The sequence below is a fragment of the Meriones unguiculatus genome, chromosome 2, assembly GCF_030254825.1.
Source record: "Meriones unguiculatus strain TT.TT164.6M chromosome 2, Bangor_MerUng_6.1, whole genome shotgun sequence".
Lineage (NCBI taxonomy): Eukaryota > Metazoa > Chordata > Mammalia > Rodentia > Muridae > Meriones > Meriones unguiculatus.
The window spans coordinates 50,596,008-50,618,393 of record NC_083350.1 but is presented as its reverse complement, the minus strand read 5'-3'; the positions used below and the strand labels follow the sequence as shown (position 1 = coordinate 50,618,393).

At 40.3% G+C, this 22,386-nt stretch overlaps 2 protein-coding genes and 1 pseudogene across 2 annotated transcripts; all 3 read left to right on the top strand.

Annotated features, from left to right (window-relative positions):
• Window positions 1-329: 329 nt before the first annotated feature.
• LOC132652502 (E3 ubiquitin-protein ligase RAD18-like) lies at window positions 330-3,169 on the top strand (annotated as a pseudogene).
• Window positions 3,170-4,360: 1,191 nt separating this feature from the next.
• On the top strand, window positions 4,361-14,854 carry LOC132652332 (protocadherin beta-6-like). Its single transcript, XM_060377385.1, has one exon. It carries the CDS (start codon window positions 4,560-4,562, stop codon window positions 6,915-6,917), a length of 2,358 nt encoding a protein of 785 aa, XP_060233368.1. The 5' UTR covers window positions 4,361-4,559; the 3' UTR covers window positions 6,918-14,854.
• A 2,083-nt stretch (window positions 14,855-16,937) lies between these two features.
• On the top strand, window positions 16,938-20,818 carry LOC132652331 (protocadherin beta-4-like). The gene has a single exon (XM_060377384.1). It carries the CDS (start codon window positions 17,774-17,776, stop codon window positions 20,165-20,167), a length of 2,394 nt encoding a protein of 797 aa, XP_060233367.1. The 5' UTR covers window positions 16,938-17,773; the 3' UTR covers window positions 20,168-20,818.
• Window positions 20,819-22,386: the final 1,568 nt, after the last annotated feature.

Sequence of the window (22,386 nt, the reverse complement as noted above, 5' to 3'; positions counted from 1 at the left end):
AATATGGTAAATAGCATTAATCCCTTTCCAATCATTATTGTCTATATAAAAAACATTTTGGGATGATAATTAACAACCCTAAATGAACGTTTCATAATTATGCTTGAACATCATGACAATTCAAACTCTCCTAAGATAATCCAGCCACCTAAGTCCATTTTGTTTAATCGTATAAATGAAAGTGGGCAAATAAACACCAAGGAAAACCCTCCTCTGATCTCTTTGTGTATTCAAAAAGTATGGAACATCCCAGACCAGCGAGAAGCCACCAGCAGCTTATAAAATAAACCAGAAATTTGAATTTCTGTCACTACGGTGTAGTAGTAAACATGACCCAAGTAATTCACATGGAATGTATTCCTTAAGAACAAGGTTATCTTGTTGTTACTGATCAAAAGTGGAGAATAGGAGCCGTGTATCTTGATAATGGCAATATGTCAACATGTTTTTTTTTCAACGCTTTTATTACATGTATGTCTCTTGCAATTAATTGCTCTCATTTTTAGACACAGGATGAGTTTAACATGTGCTGTTCTAGGGCAGAAGTTCTACTGAAGGCATCAAGCTCTTATCAGTTTAAGGTTTGTTTTTCTTAGCACAATCAAAAGTCATACACACACATATATAGTGTGTATGTGTGTAATATATATTTGTGTGTGTATACTGTGTGTCAGGTTAAAATTATACTTATATCTGTAGAATTAACCTTCTATATTAGATTGACTACCTGGCGTCAAAAAGCAATTATACTTAGAGGTTAAAAGTCAGAAGTGAAGCCAGGCATGGTGGCGCACAGCTGTAGTTCCAGCACTTGAGGAAGCAGAGGCAGGCAGATCTCTGAGTTCAAACCAGCCTGATCTACAGAGTGAGTCTAGGACAGCCAAGGACACAGAGAATCATGTCTTGAAAAACAACAAAAGTCAGAAATTATCCTTCTAAAGTCACAAAAGACCATGTTATTATAAGAACTGGATGGGCTAAGAATTCTGGAAAGAAAGGGCCTTGAATGTAGGAACTGAATTGATTGTTTTGCCCCAGAGAAATTTACCAAGTCTGGAAACAGGCAACAAGCTCTTGACAGGGACAAAATAAAGCAGTATACTTTGACAGGCTGGAAGATTCAAGGTTATGCCTAGTCTCCTCATTCAGGATATTTAAAGTCAAGCTCTTTAGACACCCAGAATAAGAGAAGCTAAGCAGAAAGTTCTTCAAAAACAGAGTGAAGCTTTACTTGCTGAACAAATAGAGATTTGAGCCTTCTGTGGGAAGGGAATAAATATGGAGAATACCACAAGCTCACAACTGGAAATGTTGTAGAATTGGGTAGGCCTGCAAAGATTCTCAACCAACTACAGTGCCTGCTTGCACTAGGGTGGATTGATTAGACAGGACTCTCCTCAAGCTAACAGCAAAATGTGAATTTCTCTTAGAGGAAGATAATAGCATAATGACCCTAGATAGCTTTTATGTAATTACACAACATACCATAGAAAATTCAAGGCACACATCCACAAATTAAATTCTGTAAATAAAAACAAGAATAAAAACATATGGCCTAAAAGATCCAGATATTAAAAATGCATGTGCCAAATAGCTTTTTAAATGCATGGCTAATGTGGCAAAACAGTATATAAAATAGACAGAAGGAAAATTTACCATCAAATGGAAATGTTAAATGTAGATTCTGCAGTTAAAAAAAAACATGTCATAGAACTAAGTTGTTTAATGTAATTGTTATTTAAAATGCAGAAAAAGTGGATACAAGATAACTCCAGATGAAATATTCAGAGAGAAACACAAATAAAACATAATTAAATATACAAAGAACATCAGTAACATTTGAGATATACTGAAGTCCTCTAACATGCATACAACTTCAATACTAGAAGGGATGAGAAAATAAGAAAGAGGTAATGAGCAATGACTACTAATTGATAAAAGTCTTCCACTTTTCAAGAAGCTTAGTGAAACTCACTTAGAATAAATAAAGGACAAAACAAGCCAGGTGTTTCGCAGGAGAGTTGCCTGATTCCAAGTCAAATAGAAAAAAATAAATGAATTCTTAGAGCATTCATATTTTCTCATATTCACATATGAGAAAATTCACATGTGAGCATGTGAATATGACAAAATTATTTTAAAAGAGATACTGCAAAATGGACAGCTAGTTTTTAAGCATAAACCATGACATTAATGAAAAAGTCTTGTTAGTTAAAAAAGAGAATTATATCACAAACACACAACCCTTCAAAAGTGAAGTTTTCTGACAGAGAATTAATCAATTCTAATCAGCACCAAAAGAAATACTTTATGTGTAATTCATTAGATAGTGAGAAAACAACCTGTTTTTGGCAGCGATGGAACCAGACCTGAGAAAGTCACCTTCTAGATGAACTGGTAAAAAGCATAAATGTCCCACGGATTTGCCTTGGGCATTTTCTGTATTTCCTGTGTCTTCCACCTCAGAGGAAACTCTTGTCAAACTACATGATGCTGAAGCCTGAATCAAACATTCTTCCTGTCAACCAAAGGAACAGGTTAATGGAGAAGTTCCTTGTCAGAGGTCCCCATCAAAGTTGACGGGAAAATAAAATGACAGGAAACTAAACCCTCAAACAGAGCCAAGCACTTCTGCAGAGTCTGAAGAGACACGTTTTGTAGGAAAGATGGCATCTGGTTCCTTAGGTGCAAACCATTGTGTGCCTCCATGTATATCTACCCTGAAACAGGACACTACTGTGACTTGCCGTGTTTCTAAGAGTCAACACCCCCAAAAGACTCATTCATAAGAGTCTAGACAGCTTCTTATCACATGAAGAAAAGAAGCCTTAGAAATTCTGCTCACAAAAGGAAGTCTCTGTGCCAAACTGTATAACCCACTCTCTGACTGTGATTTAAAGAAAAAGCTAAACTGCTATGGATTATCTATTCAAGAAAACAAACAGCAGCTTGTTCAGATGCACCAAGAGTCTGTACACATGTGCCATGCCCCAAATGATGCCTTGTGCCCCAAATCAGTGGCTGAAATAGTTCAAGAATTAAAAACATGGAGAAGACTAGAATGTATATGCTGCAAAGGAAAGAGACACAGTGCAAGCGTCATGGCTTTTATGAAGAAACAAACAGAAAAAGAAATAGGTAAAATTCATAAAAAAGACATCAGAATTAATTTTGGTTTCTAGTGGACTGGGTCAAAAATATTACAACAAAACTGGAAAACCATCAAAAGCCAAAGTAATGAAATAGATGAACCCAGAGACAAGCTTCCACTGTATGTGCGTCTGCGTCTGTATACATGGGACAGAAGATGGGAACATGGACTTCCCAGATGTGATCCTGGTAACAAACCGCTTCCCCCAATCAAAGCTGGACTCTGCCCTTCCCCAGCAGAGAGAGTTCTAGAGACCCGATGGTTCCCCTAGTTCTACTGATGTTCTTCTCTCAACAATCGGAATCACGGATAGCTCCAGTTCTGGCACCATAAGAGATCTTCTGGCTGGATGTGTGTGATGCATGTCCTTAATTCCCAATACTCGGCATCAAAGACAGGCAGATCTTTCGGAGTTTGAGGCCAGCCCTGTCTACATAGTGAATTCCAGGACAGCTGGGGCAACAGAGGAAAATTCTGTCACAAACAAACACAAAACAAACAAATCTTTTGAAAGAAGGCTAAGCCTGGGAATTATCTCACCAAAACAATTCAAGGCAGAGACAAGCCTAGGACAGTTCACTAGCTTTGCATAACACATACTAGTTACCAAGAACTCTTTCTATTTCAGAATTCTTTAAAGTCCTGTTTCATTTTGTTTTCACCGGGGGATTAACTTCAAAAAAAAAAAATAAAGCTTTCCTCAACCTCTTTACTGCAACAAGCAGATGAGAACATCAATGATTTTTTTTATAATCCATATACTTGTAAGTGCTTATGCCAGCCATCAGCATCGACCTGTTACTGATGGTTGTTGACCAAAAGTTGAATGTATGTGTTGCTTTAGATGCACACATGTTTTACTTACAGAGTAAGTTTATAATTTAAAGTTAAAAAATCGGTATTATAATCTCTGAAGAATCAGGAGAGCTGGTGGTCAAATTTAAGGTAACAGTCACAATAACTTTGAATCATTTGTATGTTCTATGGAAAGGGAGCTCCAAAACGGTTCCTTTCAGTATTTTTCAGGCAGTTCTCTAAAGCTTTCAATACCAGCTGTTAAAAACAAAATAAAAAAGTGAAATAAATGTATTTTAACAAAGGTAGACAAAAAGAAACACAATGAAAAAATTACATGCAATAGTGAATAAGGACGCGTGGTGGCGCTGCAGGCTAAGCGTGGGAATAATGGGCACTGCAGATGCCCCGGAAGCCATTGCTGAACATTAGAACTTACACAGTTCCTTAAAAGAAGCTGGCATTCGGTTGAATCTCGGGAAAAGATCTCCAGAGAAGGCGTATCTCTAAGAGCAAGTCAGTGAGTAAAATTTAGTTCTGTTATTTCATCAAAACACGTGGTTGGATTCTAACAAATTAAAAGACACTGCAGCTTCTGGATCCAGTGTGAACAATGGAGACAGCGCTAGCAAAAACGTCACAGCAAAGGCAAGTCATTTTTCTTACTATATTGTTGCTTTTGTGGGAGGCTGGCTCTGAGGCAATTAGATATTCCGTGTCAGAAGAGACTGAGAGTGGCTACTTGGTGGCTAACCTGTCAAAAGATCTGGGGCTCAGGGTAGGGGAACTGGCCACTAGAGGGGCTCGAATCCATCACAGAAGAAACAAAGAACTCTTGCAGCTGGATACAGAGACAGGAAATTTGCTCCTGAAGGAGAAACTAGACCGCGAGGTGCTGTGTGGGGAGACAGATCCCTGTTTGCTGCACTTCCAGATAATTCTGGAAAACCCTGTTCAGTTCTTCCAAACTGACCTGCAGCTCACAGATATAAACGACCATTCTCCAGAGTTCCCTTACAGTGAAATCCATCTAACAATCCCTGAGAGCGCCCAGCCAGGCACTGTGTTTCCTCTGAAGGCAGCCAAGGACCCTGACATAGGGAGCAATGCTGTTCAGAACTACACAGTCAGCCCCAACCTCCATTTCCACGTTGTTACTCACAGTCGCCCAGATGGCAGCAAAAACCCAGAGCTGGTGCTGGACAGAGCCCTGGACAGGGAGGAGCAGCCTGAGCTCACTTTAACCCTCACTGCTCTGGATGGGGGGACCCCTCCCAGGTCTGGGACCACCACAGTGCGCATTGAAGTCGTGGACATCAATGATAATGCCCCCCAGTTTGTACAGTCACTCTATGAGGTGCAGGTCCCTGAGAACAGCCCCCTCAATGCCTTGGTTGTCAGGGTCTCTGCCAGGGACTTAGATGCTGGGAAGAATGGGGATGTAGCCTACTCTCTGTTCCAAGGCGGTGAAGCTTCTCAACCATTTGTAATAGATGAAACCACAGGAGAAATTCGGTTGAGCAAAGAGTTGGATTTTGAGGTAACTGGATATTATAATGTGGAAATCGCAGCCACAGATGGAGGGGGCCTTTCAGGCAAATGCACTGTGGCTGTACAGGTGTTGGATGTGAATGACAACGCTCCAGAGCTGAGCTTCTCTGTGATCACAAGCCCTATCCCGGAAAACTCCCCAGAGACTGTAGTTGCTGTTTTCAGTGTTTTTGATCTAGATTCTGGGGATAATGCAAGGATGGTGTGTTCTATTCAGAACGAACTTCCATTTAGTTTAAAGTCCACATTTGAGAACTATTATACTTTAGTGACAGAGGGGCCACTGGACAGAGAGAGCAGAGCCGAGTACAACATCACCATCACAGTCTCCGACATGGGCTCACCCAGGCTCATGACCCAGCACACCATAACAGTGCAGGTGTCCGACATCAACGACAACGCCCCCGCCTTCACCCAATCCTCCTACACCCTGTCTGTTCGCGAGAACAACAGCCCCGCCCTGCACATAGGCACCATCAGAGCCACGGACTCAGACTCAGGCTCCAATGCCCACATCACCTACTCGCTGTTGCCGCCCAATGACCCGCAGCTGGCCCTCAACTCTTTAGTCTCCATCAACGCGGACAACGGGCAGCTGTTTGCGCTCAGGGCGCTGGACTATGAGGCCCTGCAGAGCTTCGAGTTCCGCGTGGGCGCCACCGACCAAGGCTCCCCAGCTCTCAGCAGTCAGGCGATGGTGCGCGTGCTGGTGCTGGACGACAATGACAATGCGCCCTTCGTGCTCTACCCTCTGCAGAACGCCTCTGCGCCCTGCACTGAGCTGCTGCCCAGGGCCGCGGAGCCTGGCTACCTGGTCACCAAGGTGGTGGCTGTGGACCGCGACTCTGGCCAGAACGCCTGGCTGTCATTCCAGCTGCTCAAGGCCACGGAGCCAGGGCTGTTCAGCGTGTGGGCGCACAATGGCGAGGTGCGCACCACCAGGCTGCTGAGTGAGCGCGATGCCCCCAAGCACAGGCTGCTGCTGCTGGTCAAGGACAATGGCGATCCTCAGCGCTCTGCCAGTGTCACTCTGCATGTGCTGCTGGTGGATGGCTTCTCCCAGCCCTACCTGCCTCTGCCAGAGGTGGCGCGCGACCCCGCGCAGGATGATGAAGATGTGCTCACGCTGTACCTGGTCATTGCCTTGGCGTCTGTGTCTTCACTCTTCCTCTTGTCTGTGCTGCTGTTCGTTGGGGTGAGGCTGTGCAGGAGGGCCAGGGCGGCCTCTCTGGGTGTCTGCTCTTTGCCCGAGGGACATTTTCCTGGTCACCTGGTTGATGTCAGCGGCACAGGCACCCTGTCCCAGAGCTACCAGTATGAGGTGTGTCTGACTGGGGACTCTGGCACAACAGATTTTAAATTCCTGAAGCCCATAATTCCCAACAATCTGATTCCAGACACTTATATGTTGAATAGCTAAAACTGTAGGATAAATCTCATTAAGAGAAGGATAAAATAGTAGTTGTTGAGATGTAGGGTTCTTTTTGTTTGTTTGTTTGTTTTGGAAATCAGTAATGTTTCACCCAGATTACGTTTGATTTCTATGTGGTTTTAGTTTTTATGTCACAGATTAATGTTTCAATTGCCTCCTGTCTTGGTAGTGCAATCTTAGTGTATGTTTTCTGTTACTCAGAGGAAAGCAATATCTTCACTGCTTTAGTAATGACTGAAATAGTTTTAAAATCTCATTAAATGTATTATATTTGGTAAGCAACGTAGAATTCCAAACATTTTCGAAATGTATCTGTAACATCTTCTTTTCTTTTAGGGGGTATACTAACTATGTAATGTGGTAGGTCTGTCGCGATGCAGATCATCTGCATCCTTAATCTTTAGCTTCCCTCTTTATTTTCACATTGCGCCAAAATGTCACCCAGAAGTGTGTGGCTATTGTCCCACCCATTTTCCTGTAAATGATGTAGTGTCATTCTTCTTTGTGGATGATGTGTGGTTTGGAGGTAGAGGTTAGTTGATAGGGTGCTTGCTTAGCATGCACAGTGCTCTGGAGGTTCAAGTGCCAGCACCATGTGGCAAGTTCAAGCTTCGTCCAGGTTATGTGAGTCTCTGACTCACAAAACAAAACAACAAAACAAAACTGCATTTGACATAAGCGCATTTTCTTTAGCCATCTGTTAAAATAATCTTAGACTGTTTCCTCTATAAGTAAAGTGTTAGTACAAAGGAAAAATGTTTCCTTTAAGAAATATAGTACATTGAAATTCTTTTAGGAGTAACAAGTTTAACCCGTCTCTCTATTGAGACCAGCTATTAATAGTTTTTGAGACAGAGCGTCTCCACTATCTCTGGCTGTTCAGGAACTCAGTACGTGGCGTGGACTGAGTTGGCCTCAAACTCACAGAGATCCACCTACTTCCGTGTTCTGAGTGTGGGGATTAAAGGCATGCACCACCACACTAGGCAGCAATTAATATTCAAGATTTCATTTTTATGTTGGCCAAAGGGTAGAAAAAAAAAAAACCATGTATAAATCCAGTGGATTGCTTTTAAGCTTTCAGTCTTCAGTGTTGTTAGAATCATTTTCAAACAACAGGAATAAATTAAATGTCATTTTAAACTATGAGCATTCTTTTACTTTCATATTATATGATGAGGTGTATAGTTAGATGCCACTTTGGTTTGTAAAATTTGAGCTGATGAGTAAAAACCCATGAGTAAAAACCCATGGGATAATTTTTTAAAAAATACTACAGTAAGGACAGGTTCTGTTAAAGCTTATTGTATACTACTACTCATTTCCAATATATATGGTGACTTAGGAGGAAATCTTTTAGCTTTCTCTCAAGGTTTCTTCTGACTGCAATCTGACATGATTTAGGATTACTCAAAATCTTGCTCAGATTATAACTTTTGATACATTTTATGCCTCCATCTTTTGGTGGAAGCCATGTTGCTTCTTCTGGAAAAGGTACGTGAGTGTTCTGTGAGTGACCTCTAAGGCAAGGCCCTTGGAGTTTATCTCCCACCTCGCAAGGAACAGTGGGAATGGTATCTGGAATGGCTGCATTGATCCTTGAGAGACAGAGCCCTGATTCCTGCCTACTTAAAGGTTAAGTGAAGACATGATTGACAAAGACCTTTAGAAAAGATGGTCTCAAAAATGATAGGGTTATGTGAAGAAGAAAGAAAGGGCTTAGAAATGTCAACTGTTTCTGAGGACCTAAGTTTGCCAATACATTCGAGTGAGGGAAAGTTCAAAACCAGCTAAGGGAAGATAGGACCTAAAGGTCAATAGTGAAGAGTCCATTCTCAGGACAAGTTAGTTCATTTCTAGGGTAGGTTTGTAAGTAAAATTTGCTATGCTCTTAAAAGAAATACAAGTTGCCTTACCAGGCCACAGAGGGAGACAATGCATCCAGTCATGATGAGACCTGATAGACTAGGATCAGATGGAAGGGGAGGAGGTCCTCCGCTATCAGTGGACTTGGGTTGGGCAAGTCCACTGCCCAGGAGGAGATGAGGGATGGAGGGTGGTATTGGGAAGGGCATGAGGGAGGGGGCTAAAGCTGGGATACAAAGTGAATAAACTGTAATTAATTTAAAAAATAAATACATTTTTAAAAATGAATGAAGAACCTGAAAAAAATGACATAATAAATTTTGAGGCTATTGTAGCCAAGGATTTATTGGCCACGTATTGTTGAAAAAAAAAAAAGAAAGAAATACAAGTAGGATCGATTCCTCCTTGCCTTAAACAAGGGCTTACATAGAAGGTAGAAATTGTATGGGTTGATGAAAAAGTATTAACTTTTAGTTTCTGCTCTATAAGAAAAGCTGTAGAGAGCAGGACCATACTATAAAATTAGACAGATAAAAATGGTATAAAAGACAAATTAACACATATTGCGAACATACTGAGTCAGACTGTGAAACGATGCAAAGGTTATATTGCTGTTGAGAGTTTATGCTTGGATTCTAATGTCTTACCTTGAAACTGCGTGTATACTGCCGGCCTGCACACAATTCAAAGTGGATGTGCTTGGCTGGATATAATATTTTTGCTTGCAATACAGCATTCAGGTCATTTGGCTTCCGATATTCAGGTGTGCTTAGCTATGTCATAATTATTTGGATTGCAATACTACACTACTTAGGATATGGGTAAAGGTTAATCACTGGCAACAAGGGAACAAAGGAAACTTAAAAAGAATTTTAATAAGTAATTGTTGAGAGTCCCGGATAATGATTAAAGGAGAATCTGGAGCTGCAAATGTTTGAATGCTCTAAAATCTTGTATGAATAAAGACAGCTCAAGCTATTCGAGGTCACTTGCTCAAACCTGAACAAGGGGTCAGAGTCTTCCTTTCCACTGACTCCACAACTCCACCCCATGTTACTGAACTTGCCAGATTTGGACTCTGGCAATCTCCATACTTCAAAGATGTACAAAAATTGGGATTAGATAACAGTATCATTAAGAATGATTAAATTGAATACAATTTAGAATTAGATCTAGAAGGAACTGCCACTTCAAATAATATGGTCATTTTGAATGAAATATGTCTTCTCTACTGATGTGATAAAATATCATGACCAAAGCAAGAGACTCTATTAAGAAATACTCTATCCAGAAGAAAGAGCTCGCTGGAGGATTACAGTCTCAGAGGGTGAGAGTCCATGACCTGATGGCAGGGAATATGGCAGATGGTAAGAATGGTGCAGGAGAAGTGCCTGAAAGCTTACACCTTGCTCCAGAAGCAAGAGGCTAACTGGGAATAGCATGGATTTTTGAAATCTCAAAGCTCACACCTCAGTGACTCACCAGCTCCAACAAGGCTACACCTAATCCTTTCCAAACTGTCCCACCAACTAGGGACCAAACTTTCAAATATATGAGCCTTTGGAGATCGTTCTCATTGAAACTACCACAGACTGGGACTATGACTCAGTTTTAGAGTACCTTTTCTTTATAGCATGCCCATGGTCTAAGGTTTGATTTCCAATACCACAAAAGAAGGACTTTTCTTTTGGTGGTTATTTTCCTAGTATTTTCTCCGGTAATTAAGAGTGACACACTAATCTTTGTGAATCTTGTACAGTGTGGAGTTATCAATGCTTTATAAAAATTTACTTCTATGTATCTATAGCCCTTTCTTTTTATTTGTGCCATGTAATATAAATTTCATTTTTACAAATTATAGATTCATGAACATATATTTATAATTACTTAAGGATATTAATCTTTGTAAACCTTGTAAGTGCAGTTATGAGTGTTTTTCAAAATTTTACTTTCATGTATCTATATTCCTTTCTTCTCATTTGTGCCACATAACACAGTTACCCTTTACACATTTTAGATTCATGAACATGTTTTCATAATTACTCAAAGACATTGTCCAAAGTCAAAGAATGAAAAAAATAAACCATATAAACAGCAAACAGAAGACAATTGGAGAATAGCAAAATCAACCACAAAATTAAATTTAAAGATTACTAAAATAGAGCGTTAAAGAGGGCCATTATAGATAATAAAAGGGAGACTCTACTGGGAAAATATAAAACCTTAACATATATGTACCTAAGTATAGTGCATCAAAGTAAATGTCTTAGTTTCTTTTTCTGCTGTGATAAAATACCCTGACCACAGCAACTCAGTGGATAAAGGATTTACTTCAGCTCACAATTCAAGGGTTTGGTCAACCATCGCAAGGAAGTCCTGGAGCTTGCTGCAGTTAGCCACATTGCATTCACAGTCAGGAAGCAGAGAACAATGAATGTCTGTATTCACCACACCTTTTCATTTTTATATAGTCTAGGATCCTAGTCAAAGGAATAGTGCTGCCCACAGTAGGCAGATCACCTCAGTTAATGTAATCAAGATAATCCCCTAGTGCTCAGGGAAACAGAGGCAGGTGGATCTAGAGGCCAACTTGGTCAACAAAGCAAGTCCAGGACAGCCAAGGCTACACAGAGAAACCCTGTCTCCAAAAACCTAAACCAAAACCAACCAACCAACCAACCAAACAAACAAACAAACAGAAAAGAAAGTCCCCTAAAGACACACTCAGAGGTCCGGGTCTCAGGTGATTCTAGGTCTTATCAAGTTACCACTTGAGATCCCACATCAAAACAAATGAAACAAAATTTGACACAAACAAATCATGTTTAATTTTCATTAAATAACTTGATTGGAGTAACAACAACAACTCAGAAACAACAGAAAGCCTATTAACAGATGGAAACTGAAAATTTTCCCACTCAGTGACCACTGGGTCAGGAAAGAAATGAAGAAAAACACTAAAAAAAAGTTTCTAGAATGCAATGAAAATGAAGGACAACATACCCAAACTTATGAGACACAGTGAAAGCAGAGCTAAGGGAAAAGTTCATAGCACAAAGTGTCTTCATAAAGAAACTGGAGAATTCTCATACTAGCAAATTAAAAGCACACTTAAAAGCTCTAGAACAAAAAGAAGCAAACACATTCAAGAGCAGTAGATGTCAGGCAATAATCAAACTCAGGACTGAAATCAGTAACTTAGTAACAAAGAGAACAATACAAAGAATCAATGAAACCAAGAGCTGGTTCTTTGAGAAAATCAACAAGAAAGACAACCCCCTAGCCAAATTTACTAAAGTCAGATAGACAGTATCTAATTTAACAAAATCAGAAATGAAAAGGGGGACAATAACAACAGACCCAAAGAATCCAAAGAATCTTTAGGTCTTGCTTCAAAAACCTGTATTCCACAAAATTGGAAACTGAAAAAGAAACGGACAATTTTCTGAAGAGATTTTACTTACCAAAGCTAAATCAAGATAAGCTGTTTAAATGGTTTAAACAGCTCTATAACCCCTGAAGAAATAGAAGCAGTCATCAAAAGTCTCCCGGAAAAAAACAAACAAACAAACAAACAAAGAAAAAAATAACAACAAAACCCAGGGCTGATTGTTTAGGTCAGAATTCTACCAGGCTTTCAAATAAGAGATAATACCAAAACTCATCAAACTATTCCACAAAAGAGAAACAGAAGGAACATTGCCAAACTCATTCTATGAGGCCACAGTCACCCTGATACCTAAACCACACAAAAACTCAACAAAGAAAGAGAATTTCAGACCACTCTCCCTCATAAACATTGATGCAAAAATACTTTACAATAAAGTACTTGGAAACTGAATCCAAGAACACAGCAAATACATTATCAACCATGATCAGGTAGGCTTCATCTCAGGAATGCAAGGATGGCTCAACACACGAAAATTCATCAATGTAATCCACCATATAAACAAACTGGAAAAAATCACATGATCATCTCATTAGATGCAGAAAAAGCTTCTGACAAAATCCAACACCTCTTCATAATAAAAGCCTTGGAGAGATCAGGGATACAAGACACATACCTAAACATTACAAAAGCAATATACAGCAAGCAGATAGCCAACATCAAATCAAGTGGAGAGAAACTCAAAGGAATTCTGCTAAAATCAGAGACAATTCAAGGCTGTCCGCTCTCCTTATTTCTTCAATATAGTACTTGAAGTCCTAACAAGAGCAATAAGACAACTAAAGGAGATCAAGGGGATACAAATTGGAAAGGAAGAAGTATCAGTATTCATGGATGATATTATAGTAAACATAAGTGAACTCAAAAATTCTACCAGGGAGCTCCTACAGCTGATTAACACCTTTAGCAAAGTGTCTGTATATAAAATTAACAACAACAACAACAACAAATCAGTAGCTCTCCTGTATACAAATGACAAACAGGCTGAAAAGAAATTAGGGGGAAAACAGCCTTCAAAATAGCCTCCCAAATATATAAAATGTTTTGGTGGAACTCTAACCAATCAAGTGAAAGACCTGTATGTCAAGAACTTCAAGTCTTTGAAGAAGGAAATTGAAGAAGATATCAGAAGATTGAAAGATCTCCCCCGCTCATGGATCGGCAGGATTAACATAGTAAAAACGGTCATCTTACTAAAAGCAACGTGCAAATTCAATGCAATTCCTAACGAAATACCCAAACAATTCTTTTTAAATTTAATTTCATTTATTTACTTATTACCATTTATTCATTTTGTACCCCTCTTGCTGCCCATTCTCCCATTTCCTTCCAGTCCCACCCTTCCTCTTTCTCCTCCTATGCACATTCTCTAGTCTCTAGATAGGGGAGGACCTCCTCCTTCTATCTGACTGTAGCCTATCAGTCTCATCAAGGCTGGCTGCATCATCTTCCTCTGTGGCCTAGCAAGAACAGTTCTTTACAGATCTTAAAAGAACAGTTTTCAGCTCCATGTGGAAAAAACAAGACAAAACAAAACAAACCAGAAAAGCTAAAATAATCCTGTAGAATAAAAGATCTACAGGATGTATCTCCATCCTTGTTTTCAAGCTGTCCTACAGAGCAACAATAATAAAAACTACATGGTACTGACATAGAAACAGACTTGCAGATCAATGGAATCAAATCAAAGATCCAGAAATAAACCCACACACCTACGGTCACTTGATTTTTCACAAAGGAGCCAAAACTATACAATGGAAAAAAAGACAGCATCTTCAACAGATAGTGCTGGTCCAACTGGATGTCTACATGTGGAATAATGCAAATAGATCCATATTTATCATCCTGTGCAAAACTAAGGTCCAAGTGGACCAGAGACTTTAACATAATACTAGACACACTAACTCTATTAGAAGTAAAAGTGGGGAAGAGCCTTGAATTGATTGGCACAGGAGACAATTTCCTGAATAGAACAATAGTCCAGGCAATAAAATCAACAGTCAATAAATGGGACCTCATGAACCTGAAAGTCTTCTGTAAAGCAAAAGACACTCTCAGTAGAACAAAACAACAGCCTACAGACTGGAAAAAGATCTTCACCAACCCTATATCTGACAAAGGGCTAATATCCAGAACATATAAAGAACTCGAGAAATTAAACACCGACAAACCAAATAATCCAATTTAAAAATGTGGTACAGAGCTAAACAGAGAATTCTTAACAGAGGAATATCAAATGGCTGAGAAATAGTTAAAGAAATGCTCAGTTGTCATTAGTCATCAGGGAAATGCAAGTCAAAATGTCTCTGAGATTCCATTTTACATACATCAGAATGGCTAAGCTCAAGATCTTAAGCTACAGCACATGCTGGTGAGGATGTGGAGAAAGACGAACACTCCTCCACTGCTGGTGGGAGTGTAAACATGCACAACCATTTTGAAAATTAATTTGGCGCTTTCTCAGAATATTGGGAATACCACTCCTGGACATGTGCCCAAAATATGTTCCACCAGACAGTATGGACATTTGCTCAGCTATGTTCATAGTGGTTTTATTTGTAATAGCCAGAAACTGGAAACAACATTTATTGGCTCTAATATCATTTAAAATACCTCCACAGAAATATTTTATATTCTAAGACTGAGAATAATTGCGTCTTACCAACAAAACTCTGATTTCTAAGCTGGTAAGGCTTCCTCTTGAATGGTGATTACTTCTGAGGAAGAATTTTGAAGGATCTAATAATAACTGAAAACTTGAGTAAAGACCACATGCCATCAATGAGAGGGATGTGTGTGTGTGTGTGTGTGTGTGTGTGTGTGTGTACAAACAAAGGCTGAATGTTGGATCTACTGTAAATTTTGTACAAAATTGTTTTCCCTTCTCATTCTACTTGGGCACTTAAGAGACTATGGAGCCACGTTAAACAGTTCAAACTCTACTTTGCGTTTTCACATGGCATGTGATATTGGGATGCTTTTAAAGCCAAATCTCAGTTTCTTCCTATATGTATAACATGGACACTGCAAGGACAAATCTCACAGAGTAGATAGGAGAGGAAATGAATTAATATGTAAAATGTTGATCATAATTCTTTCCATATTATGATATAGTACGTTGTTAGTATCACAGAGATTTTGAGGGCTTAGAATTTACATCAAAACTACTTTATTTAGGGTTCTTAAGTATCTTTACCTCCCTTCCAACCACCCTCTGAAACCTTAGGTAGGATATTAGTAGGGAAAATGGCTGTAGACCTCTCTTATCTACTTCCTGCTGATTAGGGTCAATGGGTCTTTAGGGAGTTACCAAACTCAGTCTTCAGGGTACCAGCAGTCCAGTCCAAGGGCCAACACCAAGCAGCAATACAAAGTCAGTGAAAGCTGCAGGACTTAGTTGGATTTCCCTGAGAAGCTCTCCGGAAGGTTTTTCTCTGCGAAGTCAAGTGTTGAAGCATTTAGATCAGCATAGCGATGTCGATCTGAGAAAGTGGAGTCTCATTGTTCGTGGGCCTCTATGTATCTCCTCTCCTCAGAGTCCACTCACAGATGTTCTCACCCAGCCGAAGTCACGTCCTCGCATGTGAGAGCTCACAGAAAAACATCATGTGCCCTCTCACAGGCCAACCTGGGCAAAATGTCGCCTGCCCAGCTTGCAGAAAACATCACATGTGAAAACTGAGTCTTCAAGGAAACCTGAACTTTCCACTCCAAGATTTTATTTTTTTCTGAGTTGTAAGAAGAAATGGAAATAGTTGATCTCAAAACTCTGTGTGACCATGTAGAAATGGGAAAATAAAATATAAGCATTATTCCTCCTGAACTTTAAGTCTAAATAGAACCTGCCTACTATGTCAGGAACTTTTCTATTTGTTCTGCTCAGGAGACTTGTTTTACATTTATTTAAAGAAAAGACAGATCTTTCTTTTTATTCTTTTTAGTAATTATTTTGTATTTTTACTTTAATTACGTCAATGCTCTTGGAATTATTTCAATGTAGAAATGGAATTATTTGGGTGTATTTATTTATTCAACTGATGCTTGTTCAATGCTTACTATAATCCACATTCCAAAATATGAGCACTGACATATTTTAGCAAGAACTTATTTAACATCAATCATAAATTAAACCAATAACTAAATGAAATCAGGTGCAAAAGCATAGGAAATCCTTCATAAGAAAGGCAAAAATGGGCCATTGGATTATATATGATCTAGTTATGTGTTTTCCCATCATGCTCCAGCTTTCTTACTTTTCAGAGTAATCATAGCAGCTACACTCATGCTGAGAACTCTTTCAGACACATTCTCTAGTTTTTACCTAAAAGTAATCAGCAATCCCCCCACACCTTTCTTCCTCTCTTCTTCTTCTTCTTCTTCTTCTTCTTCTTCTTCTTCTTCTTCTGTTTCTTCTACTTCTTCTTCTTCTTTGTTTATACTGTTATGAGGAGATGGCACATCTTCATGCTAAAAATTCTTTAAGTCAGTACTTGATTTCTCTCAGCGAATCTGATACCCACAATATAAAGGGTGTCCACAAACATCACTATAAAAAATCTTCACCCGTGATAGATTACGCCATATCAACTCATAAAATAAAGCCTCCTTTAAGAATTCCTTACATATGGGTAACTAAGTAGATTTAAATCCCTTAATTAAAAATAATTTTGTCGTGCTATGACCCCGATGTTAACTCAGTACTTCAAGCTTCATTTGTCTTATTTGTTAGAATACTTTAATTCCCTCTCCAGACCTAACATTCTGTGACACTGTCACAATTTACCTCATCTCTATCTAGGTTTATTTTAATTTCACACAGTAAGTTAAAGTAAGGCTATTAATTCAATAATTTGTGCACCAGTGTAAAAAAAGAGAAGCTATCCTTAGAAAAATAATGTCTTCTTTGGGAGAATGTGGTACAGATTGTTTAAAAATTTTTGCATCTCTAAAGAGTTCTTATTTTAGAAGCAAACACATATAACTATTATGAAGTTAATTCAAAATTAAGGATTTAGTTTACTGGGTTAGATTATGCAAAATACAAAAGTATTGTTGATTCCCACCAATTGGACATGTGGGAAAACTGAGTTAACTTCCCCTTTCCGACCTAAATTTTTTTCTGGCACACACACTAAAATAAAATAACTTTATCAATTATGCAACTTAAAGCAGGAACACGACTTATAAACATAAAAAGTTCAAGGATTTCTACATATGCATTTGGAAATTTTCAAAAGGTTTCCGACTTGAAAACACTATCAATTTCTCAATATGGACACAGGGTGGCGCTGCAGGCTAAGGTTGTGAATAACCGCTAAAAAGCTTCCTGGTCCTTTGTGTTGCAAGACAGAATTAAAAACAGGAAATATCGCAAGGAATACCGGTCTCTGGGTCTTAGACCGCTGTTTACCATATGAACAAAGTTTAAGTGCAACCGAGTAAAGACTCCTTCAACCAAGGAATCAGGATTCAGCATTCAAGCCATTCAGAGGCTGCTAAACGATTGGATGTAAGCACCGCGGTTCCCACCATGGAGAAGCTGGATAGAAACCATCCAAACAGGCAAGTGATACCTTTTCTTCTCATGCTCTTTTGGGGTCAGGTTCTAATGGTGCCTCCTCGGTACACTATCCTGGAAGAAACAGAACGTGGCTCCTTTGTAGCCCATCTGGCCAAGGACCTGGGCCTGAGACCAGAGGAGCTGGCTGCCCGGTCTGCGCAGGTGGTGTCTGACTATGACAAACAGCAATTGATTCTGGATCCTGAGACTGGAGATTTGCTTCTGAGGGAGAAACTAGACCGGGAAGAGCTGTGTGGCTCTGTGGATCCTTGTGTGCTGCATTTCCAGGTGTTCATAGAAAACCCAGTGCAATTTTTTCAAGGAGAATTATTGATCCAGGACATAAATGATCATTCTCCAGAATTCCCAGATATGGAAATGCTCTTGAAAATTCGAGAAAACAGCCAGCCAGGCACACAGTTTTCATTAAAATTAGCCCAGGATTTGGATGTAGGCAGCAATGGGATTCAACAATACAGAGTCAGCCCCAACTCTCATTTTCATGTCCTCACTCGAAATAACAGTAAAGGAAAGAAGTACCCAGAGTTGGTGCAGGACAGAGCCCTGGACAGAGAGGAGCAGGAAGAACTGAGCTTAACCCTCACAGCAGTGGATGGAGGCTCTCCTCCTAGGTCAGGTACAACCATGGTTCGAATCCTGATCCTGGACATCAATGACAATGCTCCTGAATTTGTGAACACTCCCTATGAGGTGCAGGTCCTGGAGAGCAGTCCCCCAGACTCCCCAGTCCTGACTGTCTCAGCAAGAGATGCAGATGCTGGCAACTTTGGGAGAGTCTCCTATGGCTTGTTCCAGGCATCAGATGAAATCCAACAAACTTTCTCAATAAATGAAGTCACGGGAGAAATTAGACTGAAAAGGGAGTTGGACTTTGAAAAAACTAAATCGTACCATGTAGAGATTGAGGCCACGGACGGAGGAGGGCTTTCTGGAAAAGGCACTGTGGTGATAGAGGTGGTGGATGTGAATGACAACGCCCCAGAGCTGACCATATCTTCACTGACCAGCTCAGTCCCGGAAAATGCTCCAGAAACTGTTGTTGCTCTCATCCGAATACGAGATAGAGATTCCGGAGAGAATGGGAAAATGATTTGTGCTATTTCAGATCATCTGCCGTTCATTTTAAAGCCTTCTTATAAGAACTTTTACACCCTGGTGACGGAGAGCCCGCTGGACAGAGAGAGCAGAGCCGAGTACAACATCACCATCACCGTCTCCGACATGGGCTCACCCAGGCTCACAACCCAGCACACCATAACAGTGCATGTGTCCGACGTCAATGACAACGCCCCCGCCTTCACCCAATCCTCCTACACCCTGTCTGTCCGCGAGAACAACAGCCCCGCCCTGCACATAGGCACCATCAGAGCCACAGACTCAGACTCAGGCTCCAATGCCCACATCACCTACTCGCTGCTGCCCCCCCAAGACCTGCAGCTGGACCTCCACTCTCTAGTCTCCATCAACGCAGATAATGGGCAGCTGTTCGCACTCAGAGCGCTGGACTATGAGGTCATGCAGAGCTTCGAGTTCCGCGTGGGCGCCACAGACCAAGGCTCCCCTGCACTCAGCAGCCAGGCGCTGGTGCGCGTGCTGGTGCTGGACGACAATGACAATGCGCCCTTCGTGCTCTACCCTCTGCAGAACGCCTCTGTGCCCTGCACTGAACTGCTGCCCAGGGCTGCGGAGCCCGGCTACCTGGTCACCAAGGTGGTGGCAGTGGACCGCGACTCTGGCCAGAACGCCTGGCTGTCATTCCAGCTGCTCAAGGCCACGGAGCCAGGGCTGTTCAGCGTGTGGGCGCACAATGGCGAGGTGCGCACCACCAGGCTGCTGAGTGAGCGCGATGCCCCCAAGCACAGGCTGCTGCTGCTGGTCAGGGACAATGGCGATCCTCAGCGCTCTGCCAGTGTCACTCTGCATGTGCTGCTGGTGGATGGCTTCTCCCAGCCCTACCTGCCTCTGCCAGAGGTGGCGCGCGACCCTACACAGGATGATGAAGATGTGCTCACGCTGTACCTGGTCATTGCCTTGGCGTCTGTGTCTTCACTCTTCCTCTTGTCTGTGCTGTTGTTTGTGGGGATAAGGCTGTGCAGGAGGGCCAGGGCGGCCCCTCTGGGTGTCTGCTCTGTGCCTGAAGGACATTTTCCTGGTCACCTGGTGGATATCAGCGGTGAGGGGACTCTGTCCCAGAGCTACCAATATGAGGTGTGTCTGACAGGAGACTCTGGGACTGGTGAGTTCAAATTCCTCAAACCCATGATCCCCAGTCTGTTGGTTCAGGACTCGGGGACAGACCGTAAGGACAATCTCCACTGCAGGGATAGCTTTGTATTCAGCTAAGTACAACACTCACAAGTGTTGTACAATTTTTTTTAAGGAAATGATCTTGTTTCTATGAAGTTTTCCACTAATCTTACCTACTTATATCCTTAAGAATGCTGGTAGTTTCTTTTTATTGATATTAAGGAACTAGGCTTTTAGTCGTACTAAGCATGTTTCATATTTTTCTCCACGTATGAATATCTCTTGGTGATTAATACTACCATAAGCACAATCAACCCAAATAGTATAATTTTTCTTTGAATGAGACTCTTAATGATCTCCTGAGACATTTTACTGCTCTTAAGAAGACTTGCATTTATGTATACATTGGTGCCACCTACTCTTTCCGTGTATTTTCATCTTTCCAAGGGCAGGTTGTGTAAAATTATTTATGTTGCCTGGATCTTCCTGTGTGACTGGAAGGCAGCATTATGTCGTGTCCACTACCAGGCTAAGTGCCCCGAATAGCCAAGTCATAAAATGTAAAATGTATATAAATGTACACAAAGATAGTGACACTGTTTGTGCACACCATGCATGCTAGTGGTTCTGTTGATTTGGTCGCTAGTGTTGTGTAGTGTGGTTAAAGTCTTGGAATCTTATTTGACAAAAATTAAAGAGAAAATGTTTAATTTCTCATTCCATTTATTAAACAAAACAGTGAAATCACTTCTTTGACATAAGGTCTGTTAATAATTAACCTCAGAGTTATGCCTTGCCTTTCTAAAAAGGAGACTGCAGAGTCATTGCGGGTTTAACATTTATCTTTTTTTTCTCCTAATACAAAGAAGTCCAAGCATAGTGTAATGTGTGTGTTTCTTTTCTGGAAGCTTCCCCACATTTCAAATGAGGAAATTTCTTTTGAAGTTTGGGTATTGTGTATAATTCTGTTTCTTAGTAGATTTCCAAATTTCACTGTGTTATTTGGTGGCTTTGGGTAGAGTTTATCAGTCAAAAACGAAAACAAAAACAAAACTATCTTTGGTGTTACATCCTTTTATTTCATTGTTTAGTGTATCCTTCAGTTACTTTGAGTTAAACTGATGAATAATAATGAGTATTATTTTATTCATTAATACATTGGGGCAGTAGCATATTTATTGATTTGTAATTGCAGTATTCTATTGTGTTCAGTAAGCTTTTAAGCTTGCTGAACTTATATATATATAATGACATGTATTTATATAGGACTATCAAAATTCCTTGACCTTTTAGTAGAGAGTGAGCAATTGAACAGCATTCTTTATATTCTACTATTTACTTTTAAATCTTTGCCATCATTCTACTGGAAGTTGAGGTAGTTGTACTTTACCCAAAATACCCCCCCACCACCACCAAAGCTAAAGAAGAGGTGAAAGGCAAATTATTGGCAGGTTATGTTCTTCTTGATATATAGATTATATTCATCAGTCAATTTTTTAAAAAGTAATGTATGAACCCCAAAAAGTAAGTGAACCGCATACAGAAGACCTGAAAGTGGGAAGAAGACCTAATTGGAAGAAGGGCTTAGACAGGAGAGGGTTGGAATAAGAGAGGAGATTTGGGGTGTAGGAAAGAGTTAAACAATATCTGAAGAGCTAACGACTGACAATTTCCACCACTGGTGAGTCTTTGAGTGCTCGGGATATTCAGAGAAACCTAATCAGGGCCTGTAAGAGACAAATCACCCTTATGCATATCATGGGAGAACTGCTCAATATAAGGCCCAGGACAAAAAAAAATCAAGGTAACTGTATGAAATAATGTATTTCTTTTAAAGGAGACCAGGAAAACTAAAAATGGACTTTAAAACCATGGAGTTTAAAGACCATGTCTTTATATTTGTAGAAAAAAAAAGTATTCCCAACTGCATCTCTACCTGTAGCACATGTCCCTTCAGTGATGAAGCTTTTGGGCAAAAGACAGGGAGAAGTAATTTAATCATAAAGGCACAAAAAAAAATACTTTTAGTGGAATTAATTAGGCAGAGAGAACACAATCCCAAAAGGATTTCAGAATTGTGTCAAGAAATAAAAAGTAACAGGAAAGGTTACAAGGGAATAGTACAGGTGTTGACTGTGTAGAATAGAGAATAGAAGCGTCTTAAAATTCACGAGAGCATTAATGCAAAGGCAGAGGAATAGACAGGATGAAAAAAGAGAGAAAGCGCGAAACCCTTTAAAAATGAAAAGAAGCCAGGCTTGATGGCACAATCCTTCAGTCTCAGCAGAGGCAGATGGAGCACTGAACTGTAGATC

Coding starts and splice junctions, on each gene's coding strand:
- LOC132652331 (XM_060377384.1), top strand. CDS start 17,774: ATGGAGAAGCTGGATAGAAACCATCCAAACAGGCAAGTGATACCTTTT.
- LOC132652332 (XM_060377385.1), top strand. CDS start 4,560: ATGGAGACAGCGCTAGCAAAAACGTCACAGCAAAGGCAAGTCATTTTT.